At 41.9% G+C, this 23240-nt stretch overlaps 1 protein-coding gene across 1 annotated transcript in view; it reads right to left on the bottom strand.

Annotated features, from left to right (window-relative positions):
- Nucleotides 1-23240, bottom strand: part of LOC110074991 (potassium voltage-gated channel subfamily KQT member 1) — a 535131-nt gene that overhangs the window by 404422 nt on the left and 107469 nt on the right. The window contains exon 14 of the mRNA XM_078394146.1: nucleotides 11582-11696. Coding sequence (XP_078250272.1) covers nucleotides 11582-11696 — 115 coding nt within the window. The remainder of the gene's footprint in view (nucleotides 1-11581; nucleotides 11697-23240) is intronic.

Genomic DNA, 23240 nt, shown 5'->3' with positions numbered 1-23240 from the left:
GAAAATAACCTTTTAAAGCAGCTGCTTCTCTTGAAAATTCCCTGCCACTCAAGGAAACGAGGAGTATAAAAAAGCAATGTATTTTTGACAGCTGACTAAGTAGACGCCAACACAGTGATCTAGTCTAGCTTGCATCTGGCTGTACGCAAGCCTGCTAAAGTAAACCAGGAGGAGATAAGTATCAGTAACTTATGAAAAATGCCGTTACAGCACACTGCAAAGTCAAACAGTCACATGGAGTGAAAGGCTAAGGAACCAATATAGCGTGCACAAACTGTAGGCTTGAGTGGTCATACACTAAGCTTTTGTACTGCAATTGTCTGATACATTCATTTTGACCCGGAGACCAGAGATAAATTGCCTTTGCAATACAAACAGCTAAGCTGTTTATTAGGCAGAGAGGTGTGTGGGTTTTTTTTTTAAGAGAACATAGTAATAGCATCACTGAATGTATAATTTCATAACAGAGGAGAAGGGGGCCTTGGAAACTGACATTTTTATCTAATGTACATACCTGCTTTTTAACACAACAAAGAGGAAAAAACTGTATTTGCTATTTGTTAGAAAAGAAAAAAAATTGAAGACAGTATCATTTTTTCCTACTCTTGATCATGATGGTGAAACCTAAATATGTAAATAAAGCTCATAGTCTAAGAAATTAACACATAAATATTTCCATATAACAGCCTTAACTCATAACAGCACCTCTGGCATGTAGATTCACCAGCATTCTTCATTGCAAAGGACGTTACACATATAAGTTTGAGTATTAGGTGTAATTGTAATTCTGCTTTTTCAAGATGACATACTGTAGATAGTGTAGATGCTTACCACTGAACTGCTCATGTTAGATGCATCCACAGAATAGTTGTCAGAGACAGATCAAACATCAAAACATGAAATATAAGTCATGAAACATTATATTGGAAAGATATAATTTAAGACAGAGTTTGCAAAGTTGCTTTTAAAGTGTAACTACTTACAATTAAGGTTCCAGTATTTCCTATGTAGTTAGTCGCCATTATAATCACATAATTTTTTAAAAATTAACTCTTTATTTTCCAAAAGTAACTAAATTAGAGTGCATTTGTACTATACAGTTACAGCAGTTTAGTATCAGTTTAGCTGCAATAATCCTGTCCTAGGGAATCCTGAGATCTGTAGTTTTGTGGGTTCTCTAAAAAACAATTCACCTGAACATGCTTCAAGCTTTTGTGGGGAGGTTGAGAAGGCAGCGTACATGAAATAGTCCATACTTTTTTTCCCCTCACAGAACAGTAACCTGCCCATTTTGTTGTTCTAGCAACAAATAACTCAGCCTCTACTCAACTAAAGTGTAGGTAGAAGTTTCAAAAGGGATGGATGAATCAAAGCCAGTTTCCTTTTTCTCTGTTTTTCTCAAGGAGTTGCTGTCTCGTTTTCCCTCATTCTGAACAAAATTCAGTTGCCTTGTTGACAGTTTTCATAATAGAACCCCTTTTTGTGACAGAAAAGGGGACTGACTCAAGAAAAATTCAGTCTGATTCATTGGTTTTTCTTTGCTGGATATGACCGAAGAAGAAATCTCTTCCATATTTGACTAATGACACGTCTCCTCTCTCACCTCATAACACACAAAACATTCATGTACCTCAATAAAGCAAATGGGTTCTGAGAGCAGAAAGAACCACTGTATATATAGCTTGTCATTAGAAGCAGAGCACTGTCCCTGTCTGGAATCAATACTACCTGTGCGTTTTGCCTCTTATCAGTATGACACAGAACTTTGCTTTCCGCCTTTCCTTCTTTTCTCCCATTAAAATTGGGCATATGGGGAATGTAGTGGTCAAAATGGCATGCTCACAATCTTAGCAAAAGTTAGCCAACCAAGCCACATGTTGACTCTACACTTCAAACCACTTATGCTTTGTCACTGTTGTTGATTTCATCTGATGGTGTGATCAGGTAGTGAGAAAGGTGCACATCTGATCACTCAAAAGGTTTGCTTTGCTGGGAGTGATCTCCCTTAAAGTGACCCCTCCATCCATCCATCCATCCATCCATCCATCCATCCATCCATCCATCCATCCATCCATCCATCCATCCATCCATCCATCCATCCATCCATCCATCCATCCTTCCATCCATCCTTCCATCCATCCATCCATCCGGAAATCACTCCAGTCCCGCCCCCCAAAAGAAGTGGCCCTATTTGGCTTTGGATATGGGTCAGAGTCAGGCTGGAGCACTGTTCCCCACACATTTTGTGATCACTGTGAAATAACTTGCATCAGGCCAGACCGCAAACAGTCCAAAGTACAAGCTATATGACCATATGATCATACCTGAGAAGACCAGCATGGAAGGTAATTAATACTTACTTTTATTAAAATGCTGGTAAACAGTAGCTAAAATCTAGCAGTATGTCACAACTTGAGTAGGCCCACTGAATTAATGGAATATGCATGAGTGTTGACTCATCAGATTCAAAGTGATTGAACAAGCCTACATTAGTTGCAACCTTACTACTGTATTTCAGCCAATGTGTGGCTGAAGAGAGCATGATACAACAGAGTAAAATTACCTAACATTCAGTCAAACTGTTGTGATCACCTAACTCAGTCATAGTATGAGTTCTTGTCTAAAACATACATTAACCACAGTTGCTTTAATGATTAGTTTTATAAAAAACGAGTGCTGAAAGGCGAAATACTCTAGGGCAAGGGGACATATTTCCTCCGTTTTATTATGACAGGGTGCCCTCTAATGTCCAAAAGGTGCCATCTGCCATTATTTGTCATGGTTTTTACTGACAAATAACAGTATTATTTTTGTTACACATAACTTCATGTGTCGTTTTCAGGGCAAAACAACCTTCAGACTGGCAATTTCAGAGCACAGCATTTGTGTAGTTTATTTCTCCTGACTGAGGAAGGAGAACAAGTGGCTCGATTAGACATCATTCCATGTCCCATAACCTGTCTGCCTATCTAGCGCTTACCTAGATCCCTGTTCAGTTTGCTAGTGCTTCTGATAGATCCCATTCTGAGTGCTGCCAGGTCAAGAGCATTCCATTCCCAGAAATGTTAGGGCACCAAACCTGGGTCCAGTAAGTGGGCCTTTGTGGTGTCATGGGGCTAGGCCCCTGTGTGGTCACAGAGGTGGGGCATCCAAGAGCTGTGAAGATGGCTAAAACTGCTTCTGGACCAGCTACTGGCATGAGGGGGAAATGCCCCTCAAGTCCGAGTAAAATCCCTGTCCTCTGAGACAGAGGCAAAAAATAAGAATTTTTGTTTGTTTGTTTTTGTATGTGGCAAAATGCACCCATTACACGCAGCAGTTGTCATCCTTATCATTCCTGATAGAACTGTCTGCAGCAGCATGATTTTAAAAAGGAAATGAGGCTGCATAAAAAATAGCATTTTGCACCCAAAAATGTATTTTGCATTAGAAGCTTTTGCAGATTTTTTGAAAACAAATAATAATTGCTGTACCCTCACATGAAGGGGAGAAATCTCCTAAAAATGTTCATGCTCACCTATGCAGGCAAATAAGAAAAGACTTGCAACCCTAGAATAGGGACCTCTTCATTTTTCATGCTGTTTGCCTGATCTGAATCACACACCTTTCTCTCTGTTCTTATTTGCCCTACTGAGCAAAATGTGCTAAGTGTTCTTCCTCAGCAGCATGGCCCTCATCCACAACACAAATCTCCCAGGGGCTCAAATTCTATTGCTCTGTTACTTCTAGCTGGCAATTAACATGCACTGACTGGCTTGGTGCATGGTCAAGAATCTGAGTGAGGACTCATTAATTATCAGCTAGAAGGCGCTGGAAGTTACACTCTTTGCCTTCTGCATGAGAACTCAGGCAACAGATTTCAGCCATTATCTTGCTTTTTCATGGGCAACTGTGAACTTCTAGGCGTTTTCTGACTGTAGTTTCCAGCATCCTGCAGAGACATTATTGTAGGCTATGTTTGCTAAGGATGATGGGAGCTGTGGTCCAACAGTATGGAGAATCACAGTGCCCTCCTCCGTTTGCTTTAGCAGATGCAAGCATCAAAATTACTTCACTCAGATGTACTCAATCCCTGTGCTTTTGGTAGTGCTTCCTATCTGGAAGGAAGAAGGAACAGCAACTCAGCTGAATTATTATTCATTCTACAGGGTTCCAGGTGTACAGTCTCCCAGAAGACTTTACAAAAGTATTAAAACAATAATACTATAAATGAAAAAATAAAAGAAATCTTTACAGGCAGTACTCTGACCAGAGATTCGGAGAAAGGCTACTGTTGCTGCTCTTTGTTATCAACTGTGAAAATGCACCAGAGTCCCGTTCTCCTGGCAAGAATAAACCCCTCGTAGGAAGCCCACTGCCCAGTTGCTGCCTGCATCTATTCATGGAAAGCACAGTTACATCCAGATTACACAGTTAGCCGCTATCTCTGGCTCTCACTTGTTCAAGGTTTCCTCCCAGGAGCATTGCAGCAAGAACTGCAGAACTGGAGCATTACATACATGCTCACTGAGAATCACAATTTTACTTTCCCTTCTGCAGGTTAAAAACAATGATGATCATAATTGCATGAATACCCTAACTTAAAGAGCCTAGTCTGCATTTAAAGACCCTTCTGCATTTAAACACAAAACACATTTCTAAGGCCAGAAGGATACATCCGATTAATTGGCACCTATACCGGAAAATCATCAGAATTTCAGAAATTGTGTCGGCATGAGTCCATAGAAGGTCATACCCCACTCCCAGGTCTCCAAAATCTCAGAGTGACAGATTGATTTCCCTTGGTTGAGGGGCACTTGCTGGTAAATGGAAGCACTGCTCCAGGGTACTAATTCCTCCGTTTTGTCCACCCATCAAATAAATATTAGTCAGAATGCTGTTGGTGATGTTTGCAGGCCAAGTTCAGTTCTGTAACTCATAGAAGCAAATGGCTACTAACAAGGCGCTTGTTATGCAACTGGTGCTTTTTTAGCTAGCGACAGTTCACTAGAATGAGTTACACAATATAGCTGAAATCATTGTATTGCCATTGTATTCTCAACATTCGATAAACTGTAGAATCAGAACTGGAAGAATAAACGTCCTTTAAACATTCTTCAGATTTCAAAGAAGAGAAATGCAACTCTAGTCTAATATAAGGCACTGCAATATGAATAAGTACAGTGTGCCGCTGGCATAGAACCTCCTTCAATATTTAAGAGGGAGGATTGCTCTCATCGAGTTATCCTTAGCATGCGTGAGAAGAGGCATATTAGAATTACACAGGAATATCCTCATTTCACTGATGATATGCTGAAGGGTATGACAAACTATTACTTCAGTATTTGTGTTAGAAGAACGAGAAGGTTTTGTGTTCATTCACTCTTTCTTAGATTTGCGCTATCATACCCTTCTGAATTCTGAATTCCAGTTGACCAAGGCAAATTTCTAAAACTACTGTAATTGCAAATTGCAGCATGTGATATGCCACAGCTTTCTCTGTGCTTGCGTATTCCAATCATCTATTTTATTGGTACTGACTAAGTACAAATGACTTTGGTCCAAGGTACTTGAAAGATTGCATCACCCTTTTGAAACCTGGGATTTAAAATCATCAGGGGAAGCCTTTCTGTCCATCCCAGCCCCTTCATAGGTGCATTTGGTGAGGAGATGAGAGATGGCCTTCTCTGTCATTGCTCCCAAACTGTGGAACTCCCTACCACAGGAGACCTCTTTGCTGTCCTTCTGCAGGCAGGCAAAAACTTTTCACTTCTAACCTACAACACCCCTGGCATGTTACCATTGTAAAATCCCTTTAACAAGGTTCCATAACTGACTAGGGATTTGAATCCATGGCTTCTGAATCCTACTCTAATATGCTGGCTCCCACCTATATTAATGCATCATTATTTTTAATGCAGTGATTTACTAATGAATGTATCTGCTTCTGATACTTTTGCATACCTCTAATCCACACACGTTAATAGCAGAGAAAGTGAGAAAACAGATAAACTGAAGGAACTGAAAACTTTGGTTTAAAAATGAAAAAAATATAACAACAGAGAATTGTTAATATAGTGTTTCCCCCTCAGAAATAGACATAGGTACCTTGGACCTAAAATCCATGGAGAAATTCAAAAGGGCAAAATTTCAAGTGCAGTCATCCCTTTGAAGCTGAGACATAGAAGTCAGGAAGACTGGTACCATGTGAAGTCAATGCAGTAAAGTGATTATTTCTTAGCATGATGAGTTTATTCTTGATCTTCCTCCTGTTTATCTGGAACTCTAGAGCAGTGGTTGTTAACATGGGCGATAATGCCCCCCAGGGGGCGATTTCATTTTTCAGGGGGGCAGTAGAATGAAAAGGGGCAGTGTGGGGGCGCTGGAGCAGAAGGGGGGCAGTAGGGGGGCTCTGGAGCATGTCAAACCTGTGAAGATGGCTGCAGCCTTTTTACAGTGTCCATGAATATATATTTTCCTCCAATCTTAATTTAGTTTCAGAGTTTTTGTCTTGAAATTTTTAGTTCCTGCATTGTGGTTTGTTTTTATGCCCTTTTTATATTTCTTTTTGCGTTTTAAAATTCGCTTGCAACTAAATCATTAAATGTTACTTTTTGGGGGACATTTCATTTTCTTGGAATTGAATTTTGTTTTCAGAGGCCATTGGATTTAAGTGTCTTAAATAAATAAATAAATAAATAAATAAATAAATAAATAAATAAATAAATAAATAAATAAATAAATAAATAAGATATCATCACCGTGGGGAGGGGGCGATGATAACTTCCTCAATGGCTCAAGGGGGCGTTTCTTTCAAAAAGGTTAAGAACCACTGCTCTAGAGGAAGGGCGTTGGGAAGGATGCTGACTAGTACCTCCCTCTTCCCTGTTGCTGCTCCTCCACTTACATCTGCAATCACTATACACTGTTGTTCATTAGGTTTCATTATGTGTGTGTATAGCAGACTGGCTCATGTGCCTACTGCCCCTTGTCCTTTTGAATGGTGGAAGAAGACAGGAAACGTTTGCTTCCACTTTCAAACAAACACCCATTCAATCTCAGCAAAGTTGGTTTGTTAGAAGAAACCACTTCCCCCACATTCAGGTATAATGGAGACTATTGTGGTTTGTTCAAAACTGGTACAAGGGCTTTCAGCTTTCTTTTTATAGTTGAGTAAGAAGAGCATCATTCTCTTTAATGTCTGAAGTTCAGAAAGAACCTGCTCCCAGTTTGCCCCATTATAACAAAATTTTAACAGCATCAAAATGGCATATAATGAGACCAGGGGTCTCCAAACTATGGCCCGCAGGCCACATCTGGCCTGCCTTGCCGTTTTATCCGGCCCATTCCCTTCAGTTTGTGTGCGTGCAGGGGTTGCGTGCGTGCATCTATGTGTGTGGCTGTGTGGCTGGACGTATGTGCATGTGTCCACACACACATTCCTTTGGCCCTCAAAAATGTAGAAAAGATACGATATGGCCCTCATTCTCAAAGGTTTGGATACCCCTGAAGTAGACAGAAAGATCAAGGATCACCATAAGAATACTGGTTTGCCCTATGGGCATCTATGGATGTGTGTGAGAGAGTTACCAACAAGAGAATATATTTTTGTAAATCCGGAGTATCTTGAAATGTACAACTTTTTAAAAAACTTAAAACATTTCATTATATTGTTGATTAAAACATTGAAACAATAAAACATTGAAAAGGAGTAACTGAAGCCCTGAAGCATATGTATTTTACTCAATGCATACTTTATAAACAATGCAACATATTTCACATGGTATCTTTGAGATAATCATGCCATCAGTTTGGAAAACAAACACATACCACCACATCTCAACATTCTCTTTGCAGCATGTACAGGCAACAGAGAACAATTTGACCACACAGCAGTTCTTCTTAGTGAGCACTCCAACTCAAATCAGAATGCCTAACAACATTTATTACATCACATCTAAAGAGAATGGCTGTGTCTGCGTGTAACAGGTGCTCATGACTCATGGATTTCCCCCAGTTTACTGTGAATAAGCAGCATGCTAGCGTACACAGACCATTTGCTTTTGCTTTGATCCTTTCTTTCCTTAACATGGTACCTGGCTCCTGATCCTACCATATTTGGCAGCAACCAGATAGAGTTCTGGTTTCACACAGTATAGCAACCCATCTCCTTCCAGCATTTTTCTGCCTCTCACATGAAGAAAAAAGCAAAGTGGGAGTGAATGAGCTAAGTCTACCAGCAAGCTGCTTGTTCTCAGAAGGCTAGGCTTATCAGCAAGCTCAAAGTATTTTCAAACAACACAGAACCTATTACTTCTGAGCTCCAGCATTCAAAAAAAGGTAAGGAGGCTCATTCCTAGCTAAAATCAAGCCCATCATGTTTCCTATCAGGTATTGGTGCTGCGAAGATTCGATGAGAAGTGACCAGGAGAAGCATGATGGGCTAACAGACCTAAGAATTTTTGTTTTAAATGCATCAAGCATAAAAACGAACCACACTGTTGCCACACTCCAAGCAGATTTCAGTGCATTAATATAAGCTTACCTGGTTATACGGCTGTGTTTAAAAAAAGAAACAGGTAGTTAAGGACCGTGATGTACATACGTGGTTATAATGTAATTACGTAAACTTGCACAGTGAGGGTTAGTAGCAGAAATATATCAGTCAAAATCAGAAAGGTTAAACTATAAATATGTGACCAATTGGTAAATCATGTGCACCAATACAGTCCGTCTACTCTGACCCTTCACCACCAGACTGGTTTTCTAACGCAAGTTGTAACCACGGCTCACATCTAGTAAATAATGTCTCTCAAAGTCTCTTGATGTTGCTATAGGCCAGTGGTTCTTAACCTTGTGTTGCTCAGGTGTTTTTGAACTGCAACTCCCAGAAACCCCAGCCAGCACAGCTGGTGGTGAAGGCTTCTGGGAGTTGCAGTCCAAAAACACCTGAGTAACCCAAGGTTAAGAACCACTGCTATAGGCAATAAAGTTGCTTGCAACTTATGGTGACCATAAGAGCATTTTCAAGGAGGGGGTTATCAGTGCCACTATCTCAGGTGAGTTTTCATGGCCAAGCAGGGCTTTGAACCCAGATCTCCTGAGTACTCCTCTGTCCCTTTGCCTGCCCAGGCCACAACTTGTGAGAGCTCATTTTAATATAGCAAATAAAATAAAATCCTTTACAAATATGAACCAGAGCGCCAACAATGTCTCAACTGTTTTTACGCCTTCGTGAACTTGCTTCTACAAAGCAAGTGATGTAGGACTGAAACTGCATGGTTCCCTTTTCCCTTCATCATGTATATTGTGATTCCCCCTCACAGTCTGATGCCATTCGGTCTCGTGTTTTGCAGCCTTTGCCGGCAGTCGCCAATGAGGTAAAGAAGGCACAGAAAAACTCGCCACTTAATTCCATTAAGGCACAAAGGAAGTTGTACTCTATTACATGATGTGGAGGGGGTGAGTCAAAACAGAGCTGTCATTTTCCAGCCTTCACACTGTACAAGGCGCAAGCATTTATTTATAAATCAACACTTACTATATCAGCTCAAAAGATTAGTATATGAAATCCACTGAGTCACACATGAGATATAAAACCAACCTTACTATTAAAATTGCAAATTGCCAGTTTTAGCATAGCAACCAACCACATCGTTTTGGAGTGAAAAATCCCCAGGGGCTCTGTCGTGTATAGTATCAGTATATTACCAGATTTACTTTTCCAATACATATACACCCATCAACAACAAAACACAACTCTATTAACCTCTGGTTGTTCTGAAGTCCACAGCTGACAGACACCCATACAGACCAAGAGGCAACAGTTAAAATACCGTGCCAGTAAGATGCAACCATACACATCCTGTTCAAAGACGATTAATCTCCATCTCCAAGAAAAACCTTGGTTCCCATCTGCCTTGAGAAGTACCTTGTTGGAAAAAAAAGGTCCCCCCCATGTTTCTGCCCCCCCCCATTCATTTCAAGAAATTTCAGAACTAGATGTAAAGACTGACTCCAAATCAATATTTATTTTAACTTGGGTCCAAACTGGTCATGGTAATGATTATATTCATGCAAATAGGTACACTTCTTGTTCTGTACATAGCTATCCTGGGGAAACCTGAGCAGCATTAGCGCAATGGATGGGGTCGTAGGGGGGGAGGGATGAAATGGCCTCTTCCTATCAAAAACTGCCTCCCTCTCTCTAAGTGTGATTTGCATGTCAAGGGAAACCTCTAGTTTGGGGCTTCTCATGAAATGCACAAAGCACCTTTGGAGAGGCCGTTTTTGTTGGCATCATCACAAGGATAGAAAGAGTTAAATATCCTCACCCCACCCTCCATGGGCCCAAAGCTGCTTAGTCTTTCCCATGGCTGATATTTACATTAAAAAGAAATGCAAGTTAAGTGTATTCATATAATTAATGCCATGTTTGGCCCTAAGCCACAGTGGGCATTCAGCACAAACTGTGCCAAGTCAGATTTAAATTAAATAGTATGACATAACTCAAGAGCAAAACAGTAAAAACTGTACTTCCATTCTATTATGACTGGTCACTTCACAGACCAAAAAATAAAAATAAAAAATAGACTTGCGAATCAGAGGGTAGCTAAGGCCTGAATACGACTGGCATTTCCAACTGGAGGAGACCTCTTGAATCAGTGGGGTTTACAGAGCTATTGATTCACCTACACAGCAACTGATTCAATGGGTCTAACTCTAGCTGGGAGTAGGAATTAGATTTAGGCTAAATAATATAATACTCAGTTTTCAAATGAGGCATGCTTCTGACTTCCTCATCCTTCGTTTCTCTCCATATTTTGGAGTTCTAATTACTCAGTCATAGTTTGGAAATGAAACTAATGTGTTAGGAATACTCAATTTCCCATTTTTTTAAATTTCCACATTTTCTACAGAGCTATGTGCATGCACACACAGCTTATTATACCTTTTAGTTCCTTTTGCTAATTTATATTTTCCACAAATACATAGCGCACAGAGATGAAATACTACCAGAATGCACTTTCCATATGACTATATATGGAAGGAGGGGTTGGTGAGGAGTTTCACTGACACATATGATAAATACTCATATGAATGGGCAAAACAATTTAAAAAAAGTAAACAGGGACCTCAGTTTAATTATTATGGCTCATATAAGCACAACCTAATTCAATGGAATGTCCAGGTCCATTGCAATATAATTACACAAACAATTGTACCCAATTATTTTGTGTAGTGTTTTACCATTGTGCAGGTGTGCATGACTATGTCAGTGTGATGCTCCAAAAACACATTAAAGCAAATGATAGTTATTTACATATGCAGAACAATGAGAACCTGCTCCTTAATGAAGAGTCACTGTGGAAACAGGGAAGGGTAAGAAAACCTAATTCCTGCTGCCACTGTCTGACTCAATTATTCAATTAGACTGCTACACACACAAGGGTATTCTGAATTTTATTCAGTGTTAAAGTCTGCTGTAATTATCTCCTGGCTAGCAAACAATATACAGCCAAATTGGTACACATCCAATTCTGTATTCATACAATCATGTAACATTTTAAAATGCCATTTTTAAAAAAATTGATGTACTTACTGTGACACATCAGACACAGCGGGCAGAGGCGCCTCTTCAGAGATGAGGTCCATATCTTCGGTGAAACTGTTGGCCCGTGACATTTCACCACTGTTCCCTTCCAAGCGCTTTTTTACTATACAAAAAATTGGACGAGACAAACATTAGAAAGCAGAAACCTAAAGCCTCACATTGCCCATGAGACTCCATTCAAACTGCACGAGTTACTATTGTTTAATCCTTGCAACCCCATAGCTCATTTGTCCAAACACCCCACCATCCCATTTGGCTTCCTTATCCACTGCTGAAAGGCAGGCCCTCTGACACATGAGTATCGCTGTCCAGAAGAAACTACCTGTCTAGTTGAGGGAAAGGAGGCTGGGCTCCAGTGCAAAGGAATGATTACACCGTGTCCACAGAAAATCTTGGGCACTAAGGCACACAACTTTATCTCCAAAATATTAATACAGTATCAGCACTGCAGGGCTAAAAAAGGTAATGGATATAATGATAGTGAAAACATGTATGTGAATGTTAGTGAACTTCTGCCACTATGACAAGGAGTGTACATGAGTGTACAAAACTGCTTTTTTATGATGAGTAGGTTGTCTGATACATTCAACACCCTGCCTAGTAGGGGTGAGCAGTGTTTACAGCTGAAAAATGCAGCCCTGCATTTCTTAATTTTCCTTCTTCAAGTTTGGTTTATCAAGCCCGCCATCCTGACAGTTACAGTTCTATCTTCAATTGCATACCAGTTCATGGCAACATAAGCCTCAAGCAATGTAAATTTACTATTTTAGGGCCTAAAGCAACTGGACACTCTAGGATAAGCAGCAAGTAAGTAAATAGGCAAGGCCAAAATGCAGTTAATCTCCTCTAAAGTGGGCTTCATGACATGGGCTTTCCCCAGGTGAGGTGCAGCAAGGGCTTCTAAGATACTAGAGACATGAAGGAGAGAAAGGAAAAGTGACATGGACGGTGCCAGCACTTTGAGGAGCTGGCCGAGTCCCCATCTTGGGACACAGCATCTTGAGGGACCAGACGGTTTCAGTCCTACATCACTCGCCTTGGAGAAGCAAGTTCACAAAGGAGCAAAAACAGATCAGATGCAGCTTTAGGCTGTGGCTTGCTTATTTTATCTTATTTCCATTTCTACGCTGCCCCATTAGCGTTGCCACTCTCAGGGTGGTTCCAATATACAGTAGGGCCCTCGTATCCATGGAATCAGCACCCTTGGTTTCACTTATCTGTGGTCTGAACATATTAAAAGGAAAAAACTAGAAATACATATTTTCATGATGCAGAAACAAAGAAAAGATAAACGTTCTGCTTATATACCACCCCATAGCATTTAAAGCACTCTTTGGGTGGTTTACAAGTTAATTATGCAGCCTACATATTGCCCCCTCCTCAGAGAGCTGGGTACTCATTTTACTGATCTCGGAAGGATAGAAGGCTGAGTCAACCTTGAGCCGGCTACCTGGGATTGAACCCCAGGTCGTGAGCACAGTTTTGACTGCAGTACAATTTAATCACTGTGCCAAGAGGCTCTTATTTATCAGAACTGGGCACTAGAGGGGGCCAGAGACCATGCTATGTATTCTTGTTTTTGAAGAATACGTAGCATGGTCTCTGGCTCCTTCTAGTGGCCAGTTCTGGTAATACATGTTGAAACTAGGGTTTTTTTTCTGGATTTTTCTTTTACCATGCTGTGTATAAACATTCATTATTACCCACAGTTTTCAGCATCCTCAGGGGGCTTGGAACCAATCCCTCATGGATACTAGGGTCGTATTATACAATAAAATCATATACTAAAATATGGCACCACTTACAAAAAAATACAATAAAATATAATAAACCCTATTGATTTGTCTCCTTGTCCTTCTGAAAAGAAAAAAGTAAGTCACATCCAAAGTTCCGGTAAACTAGATGATCTGGCCCTGCAGGCCAAATACGACATATAAGGTAGAGCTTTTCTGTTCTGCCTAAACAAAAGTGCAGAATATTTCAAATTTCCTGTCTGCCAAACATTCTGCACAGAGGTTTGTAGGGACCTACTAACTGACTGGATTTTCTATCAGCCAGCTGCAAAATTCAATAATTTCCAGATATAAATAGCAATGTTAGGATTAAATTTTTAAAGGGTTATGAGCTGTGTTTAGGCTTTTAACAAAATACCCCTGCTTTTAAGGACCTATAGTGCCAGCCTATATATGTTTATTCAGGAGTAAGTAACAACATGGCATGAAAAAGAATTCCATGGGGCTTTGTAGACAAATTTAGAGAATTTGCATCTTCCAAGAATTCTTGTAAGAATTCACATTGAGAATTATCACATTTGTACAGCCCCATATTTTTAACCAAAAACACCTTAAAAATGGCTGAAGACAAAGAGTTATTCTTTCTTTTCTAAGATTACTAACCAAACTTGCTCAGTAGGAGAAAGGAAAAATTGATCTTGATCATGTCAAATTATTTTTGGTAAATTTTGAGAGTTAATATATCCTAACTTATTTAAATGGAAAGAAAGGTTATATTTTGACAGAGCTTTAAATGTTTTCAAAAGCAAAGTCGAAGAAATGAATAGATAAAAGCTAAATTGGAAGATGGGAATGAAGAAAAGCAATAATGTCATAAAGCCTCTCAGATAAACAGATTATCTATATTAAAGGCTAACAAAGTGATGCTAGAAGCACTTGAAAAATCCTATGGTTTTTCCAGTTCTAAATCAGAGGCAATTTCTATTAGGGAACCTAAGTTTCCAAAAGTGTGTGTATTGTCTGAGGGACAAGTGCATAGACCAAAAAGAATCCCCTAAGACCAAAATGGAAAATGGCTCAGATTTCATACTGAGTAGAAAGGCAATAGAAGAGAAACACTGCACAGACAATCATGCAGCTGCATGGAGTTGTGGGGAGATGGGTCACATGGCACAAGATTGCCCATTCCCAAGAGATTCTTCAATCAATAGCAGCTGTACTAGTTTTAAATAAAAAGAACAAAGTGATTGCAGAAAATATGTAAAGCCTGAATCTAACAGAGAGACAATGGGAAATGCTGGAAAGAGGTATAAACACAAAGCATGCATGGCCTATATCTATGAATAGGAACCAAGTTACTGGATCATTGGCTCAGTTGTACCAGCCACTGTACACAACAAAAATATTTTTTTATAAATCTTGATGAAATATCCAGTTGAAATATTTAAGTTGGTAATGGTGATTCTGTGAAAACTGAAGGAAAGGGGAATGGCATTCTGCAATGTAATCTCTCAGATGAAATAAGTTACGTATAATACCATAAATTATGTATTGTTTGTTTCTGAACTATAATGCAACATGCTACAATAAGTGCATCAGCTTTGGATGATAAAGGATTTTCTATACATTTTGAAAATGGACAGTTGACAGTAAAGAAAGATGGTGAAATATATTGTCATGCAGTTAAACTGATGGTGTCGATAGACTGAGTCTTTTAGATGAATAGCAGCAGATCAACACAATTTAAGCTCAGAGAAGAGGGCAACAGCATGGAGCTGTGTCATTGCCGCTTTGCACACAGAGATCCAAAAGCAATTCTTGAGCTACAAAAACAAAAACTCACTACAGGTATAAAGATAAATCCACATGATGCAATCAACACAACCAAGTGTATAATTGGTATCACAGAAAAGAGTATTAGGTCCTCATTCCTGCTAAGGACTGAGAGAAGAAACACCAGGGTGCAGGATCTGATACACATTAACTTTTGTGCACCACTCAATATCCCATCACTGGGTCATAATAGATATATGTACTACAATTTGTGGATGATTTCTTGAGGTACTGTGTCACCTACCTGCTGAAGAAGAAGAGTGAGACAAATAATATGTTGAAGAAGCACCTGGCCATGATAAGCAACACATGTGAAAGAAAACCCAAGACAATCCAGATGGTGGTGAATACCTTTTTCATCATACAGATGTTTTCCTAGAGGAACAAGGCATTTTGCACAGGAGAACTGGACATGCTCCTGAGTAAAATGGAATAGCTGGAAGAAAGCTAAGAGCTCTTTTGGAGACAACAAGAAGCGTGCCTACATATGGCCAACAAATTTTGGGATGATGCAGTCATGATAATCAAGTATCTCCAGAACAGATTGCTGATAAAACGCACCATAAAAGCACCATTTGAGCTATGGCATGACCGAGTATCAAGTGTAAAACATATCAGAGTTTTTGGAAGCTTGACATATGATTATATATCAAAACAGAAAATGCATAAACTGGACTCTAGAAATGAATAGACTATTTTGGTCGGCTATGCTCTTGTCTTCATATATGCATAAAGTGATGAACTTAAAAACAGGTGAAATCAGTGTAAAGCATGTGGTTCATTTTTATGAACAAAAGAAAGCAGACAACAGAGGAACAAAAGATGAGTGTATTGGTCCTCTTCTAGATGGTGCTGTGCGAATCACTCTACAACCTGAGTCAAATATGAAGCAGAAAGGCAATGACACACTGAGAATAGTACACCAAGAGAAGATGACACAGATGCAGCTGTCTAGGCTGTTGAGCTGGAAGAAGCACCACAACATGCTCCAGAATAAGCCATCAGACACTCATTACGACCCAACAAAGGTGTGCTGGTTCCTCATATACCTTGCACAGTCACCACAGATAAATAAGCGTGCAAGCTGGAAGAAGACTGATCAGATGCTGGCAGCTGAAGCTGCCAGATGAATAAAAACTGCAAAGGAAGAGACACACAAGAAGGAACTATAAGGCAAGAGTAGTTGCAAAAGGCCTGAAGCAGGCCTTTGGAACTGCAACAGAAGGTGTCTGTCTCTTGGACTAGATCAGATGGAAAGCTCTTTAACCTCTCTAGATTGAGAGCAAAGGCCAAAGTCCAGCTGAAATGCATGCGGGACTTCCTCTTCGCAGATGATGCAGCCATTGTTGCCCACTCTGCTGAAGACCTCCAACAACTCATGAATCATTTTAGCAAGGCCTGCCAAGACTTTGGACTAACAATCAGCCTGAAGAAAACACAAGTCATGGGCCAGGGCGTGGACTCACCTCCCTCGATTACTATCTCCACGCATGAATTGGAGGTTGTTCATGACTTTGTGTACCTTGGCTCAACAATCTCTGGCACTCTCTCCCTATGTTGAGCTGGACAAACGCATTGGGAAAGCAGCTACCATGTTCTCTAGACTCACAAAGAGAGTATGACGGCATACACTAAAATCCAGGTCTATAGAGCCTGTGTCCTGATCACATTCCTGTACTGCAGCAAGTCCTGGACCCTTTGTGCATGGCAGGAGAGGAACCTGAACACCTTCCATATGCATTGTTTCTGACGTATTTTTGGTATCACCTGGCAGGACAAAGTTCCAAATAGAGTAGTCCTAGAACAAGCTGTAATTTTTAGCATGTATACATTACTGAAACAGCGCTGTCTACGTTGGCTTGGGCATGTCGTAAGAATGGCTGACTGTTGAATTCCAAAAGATCTCCTGTATGGAGAATTAGTGCAGGGAAATTGCCCCAGAGGGAGACCAGAGCTGCGATACAAGGACATCTGCAAGTGGGATCTGAAGGCCTTAGGAACCTAAAATGTGACATCTTAGTGTTCAGCCTGGAGACAGGTGTTGCATCACAACCTCTCCCAATCTGAAGAGACACTTGTACAGCAGGCCGAGGCAAAGAGGCAGTCCCGAAATCAGCAAAATCAGGGAGGTGGACAGGGGACAGATTGCATTTGTCCTCAGTGTGGAAGGGACTGCCACTCTCGAATTGCCTTCTTAGCCACACCAGACGCAGTTCCAAGACCTCCGTACAGAGCCCGATACCATAGTCTCTCGAGAGTGAAGGATGCCTACTAGTAGTTGCAAAAGTATTATGGAGAAGACTTCGATGAAACTTGTGCTCCTGTTGTCAACCGCAGCAATAAGAATGCTCCTGAGTGTAGCAGCCTCCAGAAAGATGCAAGTCAAGAATGCATTTCTACTTGGAGAGATTGCAGAGGACCTACATATGGAGCAGTCAGTCATATGGGCTCCATCAACCAGAAACATCCTGATTTTGTATGTAAGCTAAAGAAAGGCTACATGGACTGAAGCAAGCTGATCAGATAAGGAACGAGAAACTGAAAATGTTACCTGCAACAAGACTTCAAGCAAGGTGATATAGTTCAGTGCTTGTGTATCTAAACTATCAATAGACATTTCACTTGTATCCTTGCATATGTAGATGACTTACTTGTAGTACTCAAAAGGAACAGGAGTACAAAGAGATTACACACCATCTTAACAAATAAGTAGAAATCAAAGAGTTAGGGTATGAAACATATTATCTGGGCATAAAAATTAAAAGGGATTCAGATGGGTCATATTTGTTAACAAAAGACAGTTGAGCTTCTAGAGACATTAAGGGTGGAAGGACCCTTCCAGATGGCTTGGTATTACCAAGATGGCGACCCGATAGCAGGAGGCTGTGTTTTTCCTCCTGCTGGGTACGCGTTTTTCTTTTTCTTTTTCTCTCTGGTCTCTTTCTCTCCGCTTTTTTTTTTGTTTTGTTTATTTTAGGTTCCATGCCTCCCCTCTCTTGCAGCTGCTTTTTATTTTATCTCTGCTGCAACAATAACAAACTTTACAATTGTTGCTGTTCCACTATCACTGGGAGTAAGAACAACAACTGTTACATACAGCACTGATGTTACCTGTCTGTCATGGGTTTGGAGGGAAAGTTCCATCCTATGGGGAGTGGAAGGCGGGACATCAGGAGGAGGGGCTGTACTGTATAAATATGTGATGCCTGTGTGGTGAAGTGAAGATGCTAAGACACTGTGAGACACTGGGTTGTGACGAAGCAGCAGCTGGGAAGAAGAAGCTGTTGTGGGAGTCTGTGTGTCAGACAGGGTACTTCTGTGTGTCAGAGTACCAACCTGATAGGTTCAGGTGTCTGTTGGTTAGCCAGAACTGATAGGTTCAGGGTCTGTGCTTCAAGTTAAGGGTTCTGGGTGAACCAAACTGTATGCATGTATGAGTGAGAGTAAGCCACGTTACTATATTTTATTCACCTGATTGTTTATTTTGCCTGTGTGTGTATTTAAAATAAACCTTATTCTTTTATTGTTTAAAAATCCATCCCTGGTCTGTGTGACTTCTTAAAGGGAATGGTTGGTGGCAGCTTAGTGTAACTGTGTGACAGATCCCAGTAGGTCTGGGTTTGTCACATTGATTGGTGTCCAGCGTGTGGGATACGACTGGTCCAGTTGTCCAGTGGTCCAGCAAAGCCTTGGCAAGTGTGCCCAGAGCAAGGGGGGTCTAGTCAGGGACAGTCTGAGGCGCGTAGGTAATCTTCTAGGTGTACCTCACGGGGAGGTGCGCTAGTAGAAGAACGTGCCAACTGGGGAGACTTAGATTAAGGTGCTCTGAGGCAGCCTAGTTTTGGCGGGAAAAAGCTGAGGCAAATCTGCGTAGTAACAGTGAGCTAGCTTGCCAGCTGAGAGGCCCAGCAGAGGGGGGTAGGCTCTGACTCGATACTGTTGCAAGTTTAGTGCTGAAGAACAGCAGCAATCTCTAGGGAGAGCTGGTTCTGAGGCAAAAAGGAAAAAAGTGGTCATTTTATTTTGAGGCTTGACTTTTAAAGCAGCCTGTTCTGAGGGGGGATTATGCCCTTGACTCGAAGCCAGATGTCAGAAATGGGTGACGTGAAAGACCCCCAGATTGACCAAGGTTCTGAGGATGAATTTGGCTCAGTGCAGGGTGACAGCACAGGAGAGCAGAACCCAGAACTTAGAAAATTGCTCATAGCCCAACAGCATGAACTGAGGATGAGGCAATTTGAAGTGGAGGAAAGGGAAAGGGAAAGAGAAGAAAGGGAAAGAGAGAAACAGCGGCAATTTGAAATGGAGGAAAGGGAAAGAGAGAGACAGAGACAATTTGAATTGGCATTGGAGAGAGAGAAAATGGCGTTTGAATTAAAAAAACTGGAACTGATGAACCAGAACAATAATAATAATAGGGATTCTGAGGGAGGCCAATTGTCTAAAGCTGACCTGAAGAAATTCCCTGTGTACCACAAGGGAGATTGTCCTGAGGTGTTCTTTTCCTTAGTGGAAAGAGCGTTTGTGGACTTCTCAGTGAGGGAAACTGAGAAGATGACCATCATGCGATCTTTAATCAGTGGTAGCCTGGCTGAGGTTTATGCCGAGATGCCTGAGGAGCTGATGAAAGATTTTGCAGAGTTTAAAAAACTGGTGTTTGCCAGACATGGGATAAATGCGGAGCAGCTGAGACAAAGATTCAGGTCCCTTACCAAGAAACCAGAACAAACTTTTACCCAAGTGGGGGCCCAATTGGTGAGGCTGCTTGAGAAATGGCTATCGCAGGAGGGGACAGAGACCTATGAACAGCTTAAAGACTTGATAGCACTGGAACAGTTCTATTCAGTCCTGCAGGGGGAATTGAAATTCCAGGTGAGGGAAAGGAAACCGAAATCTGTGGCAGCAGCCGCAGAGATCGCAGATTTTATTTCCCAAATAAGAAAGCCCTTGGGTGAGGGGAAATCTGTAGGTAGACCCAAAGAAACCTACAGCAAGTACTCTCAGGGACCAGGGAAAAGCCAGCAAGGGGGAGGGGCCCATGGTGAAGGGAAGCCCTCAGACATGAAACTAAGACCTCAGATTTTGGAGGGAAAACCAAAACAAGATGAGAGAGAATCAAAATACACCAGAAAATGCTATTTCTGTCAGGGAAAGGGTCATCTAATCTCAGAGTGTGAGAAATTGAAGCAGCTAAAAGGAATGGTGCCTCAGAATTCTAGTGGGACCAAGCCAAAAGCTGTGTTCTGTGTCCAGAAAGAGCAAGGCTCAGTGTCACTGAGGGAGCCTGTTGCCATGGCTACTCAGTCTGGAACAGCTACTGCTGCTGATCAGGCTGAGGAAAATGGTCCTCTTGTGGAGGTAAAACGCTGCTTGCTGGTGAAAACAGATTTTCAGTTGTTTGAGACAGCAGGGGTGGACGTAGGAATACTTGACCGTCAGTATAGGGGGCTGCGGGACACTTGTTCCCAGGTAACCCTGTGCCATCCAGATATTATTCCCAGGGAGTTTATAATCCCAAATGAGAGCATGAAGGTAGCAGGGATTGAGGGGCAGGTAATCTCTCTGCCAGTAGCAGAGGTACCTGTCAACTTTCAAGGCTGGAGGGGAGTTTGGCGGCTAGCGATTTCATCGACTCTGCCAGCAGCCGTGCTAGTGGGAAATGACCTGGCTGAACATGTGAAACGGGTGCTAGTGATTACACGCTCACAAGCCACCACGGGGACAGTTCAGGGGGGTAATGATGAGCCAGAGACGGAAGCAGAGGGGAGTTCAGAAGCTGTGGTGGAAACCTTAACCACAGACAGCAGATTTGGACAGGAGCAAAAGGCAGACGCCACTCTCCAAAAGTGTTTTGAACAGGTGACTGAAGCCCAGCTAACACCTGAAACCCCAGTGAGATTTCTGGAGGAAAAGGGGATTTTATATAGAGAAACCCTGAGGAATATCTCAAAAGGGGGAGATGGGATCAGAAGTCAGCTGGTGGTACCTGAAAAGTATCGCCCCATGATCTTACAAAGGGGTCACTCTGACATGTTTGCTGCACACTTAGGGGTGAAAGGGCCCCTTGATTTGATCAAGCAAGATTGGGAGCAGATCACCCAGGATGACCCACAAGACGTTGTGACTTCCATAGACACCTTGATGAAGGACCTTAGGAGAAATCTAGAGCTGGCAGCAGAAAACCTGCAAGCTCAGAAGGTCAGACAGAAAACATGGTATGACCACAAAGCTAGAGAGAGGCACTTTGACCCAGGGGAGGAAGTGCTTTGGCTTAGGCCCTGCAGAGAGAACAAACTGCAGCTCAAATGGGCAGGACCATATAGGGTCATTTCCAAGATGTCAGACCTGAACTACCTAATAGAGCAGGAGGAGAACCAAGCAAGGAGGGTGGTTCATGTGAATGCCCTAAAACCCTACTACAGAGGGGAACAGAGGGTTTTATTCGCGATAAAAGCAGCTGAGAGTGAGGAAGCGGAATTACCCTTCTGGGAGGGTAGAGGGGAAGTAAAATACAACCCAGAGGAGGTAAAGATCAGTCCTGCACTCACCCAAGACCAGCAGCAAGAACTAAAAATGCTGCTTAGTAAATATCAACAGGTGTTTTCCAACAAGCCGGGGATAGTGAAGGGAGTGATGCATCGGATCCACACAGGGGATGCACCCCCGCAGGCAGTATCCCCATACCGAGTAACGGGACCCTATAGGGACAAGGTGCGGAAGGAGCTGGACGAAATGCTGAGGGAGAACATAATCGTCCCCTCTTCTAGTCCTTGGTCCTCTCCGATAGTCCTTGTGGACAAGCCTGATGGGAGCATTAGGTTTTGTGTCGATTACAGGAAATTAAACCGTGTAACCACTCCTGATGCCTACCCAATGCCCAGGCTAGACAACCTGATTGAAACCATAGGGGGTTGTCGGTTCATCTCATCATTGGACCTGGTAAAGGGATATTGGCAATTAAGAATTGATCCCAGGGATCAAGAAAAGACTGCCTTTTGCAGCCCTTTTGGTCTCTATGAGTTTCGAGTCCTGAGCTTTGGTCTCAGAAATGCACCAGCCACATTCCAAAGGCTGATGGACCAGACCTTGGCAGGGCTCAGTGACTTTACAGTGGCCTACATTGACGACATAGGGATCTTCAGTAATACCTGGGAAGATCACCTGATACACCTGGAGTTAGTGCTGCAGAGGTTAAGTGCAGCAGGGCTAACGGTAAAGGCCAGCAAGTGTCAGCTGGGTAGCCCAGAAATAAAATACTTGGGTCACATGGTAGGGGGAGGAGTGATAAAACCCCTGGAGGCCAAAATAGAAGCTGTTCGTGATTGGCCTAGACCCAACACCAAGAAAAAGGTCAAATCATTTCTTGGGTTGGTGGGCTACTACAGAAAGTTCATCCCGAGGTTTAGCGAGATTGCGGCTCCGCTGACCGATCTGACGAGGAAGAGGGCTGATGACCGCATCCCGTGGACCAGCGACTGTGAGGCGGCGTTCCAGAGGTTGAAAGAGGCGCTCATCAACTATCCAGTCCTGCGGGCTCCAGACTTCGACCGGGAGTTCATCATCTACACCGACGCGTCTAACAGCGGGGTAGGAGCAGTTCTGTGCCAGGAGGATGAGAATGGTGACCAGCATCCAGTGTCCTACCTGAGTAGGAAACTTCAAAAAGGTGAGAGACATTTGGCAACCGTGGAGAAGGAGTGTTTGGCCATAGTCTACGCGATCCAGAAGGCCAAGCCTTACATCTGGGGAAGACATTTTATTCTGTGTACTGACCATTCACCATTGCAATGGTTAAAGACAATGAAAACCCACAATAGCAAACTTATGAGGTGGGCTTTAAACCTACAGGACTATGACTTTGAAGTGAAGGTGGTCAGAGGGTCAGTGAACTGTGTTGCTGACGCCTTATCAAGAAGACCTGAAGAATGAAGACGGCGAAAGAACATGGACTATGTGTATATAATGATGACAAAAGTTAAATGTACTTGGTTTTTTTGAATTTGGTTTGTATGAATAAAGGTAAATGGATGTATTGTATATGGTAAATGTTTAAATGCATAATTGCTATGGTTTAACTTAGA

The sequence above is a fragment of the Pogona vitticeps genome, chromosome 5 (assembly GCF_051106095.1).
Source record: "Pogona vitticeps strain Pit_001003342236 chromosome 5, PviZW2.1, whole genome shotgun sequence".
NCBI lineage: Eukaryota > Metazoa > Chordata > Lepidosauria > Squamata > Agamidae > Pogona > Pogona vitticeps.
The sequence above is the reverse complement of the archived record's forward strand: the minus strand, read 5'-3'. Positions and strand labels throughout refer to the sequence as shown.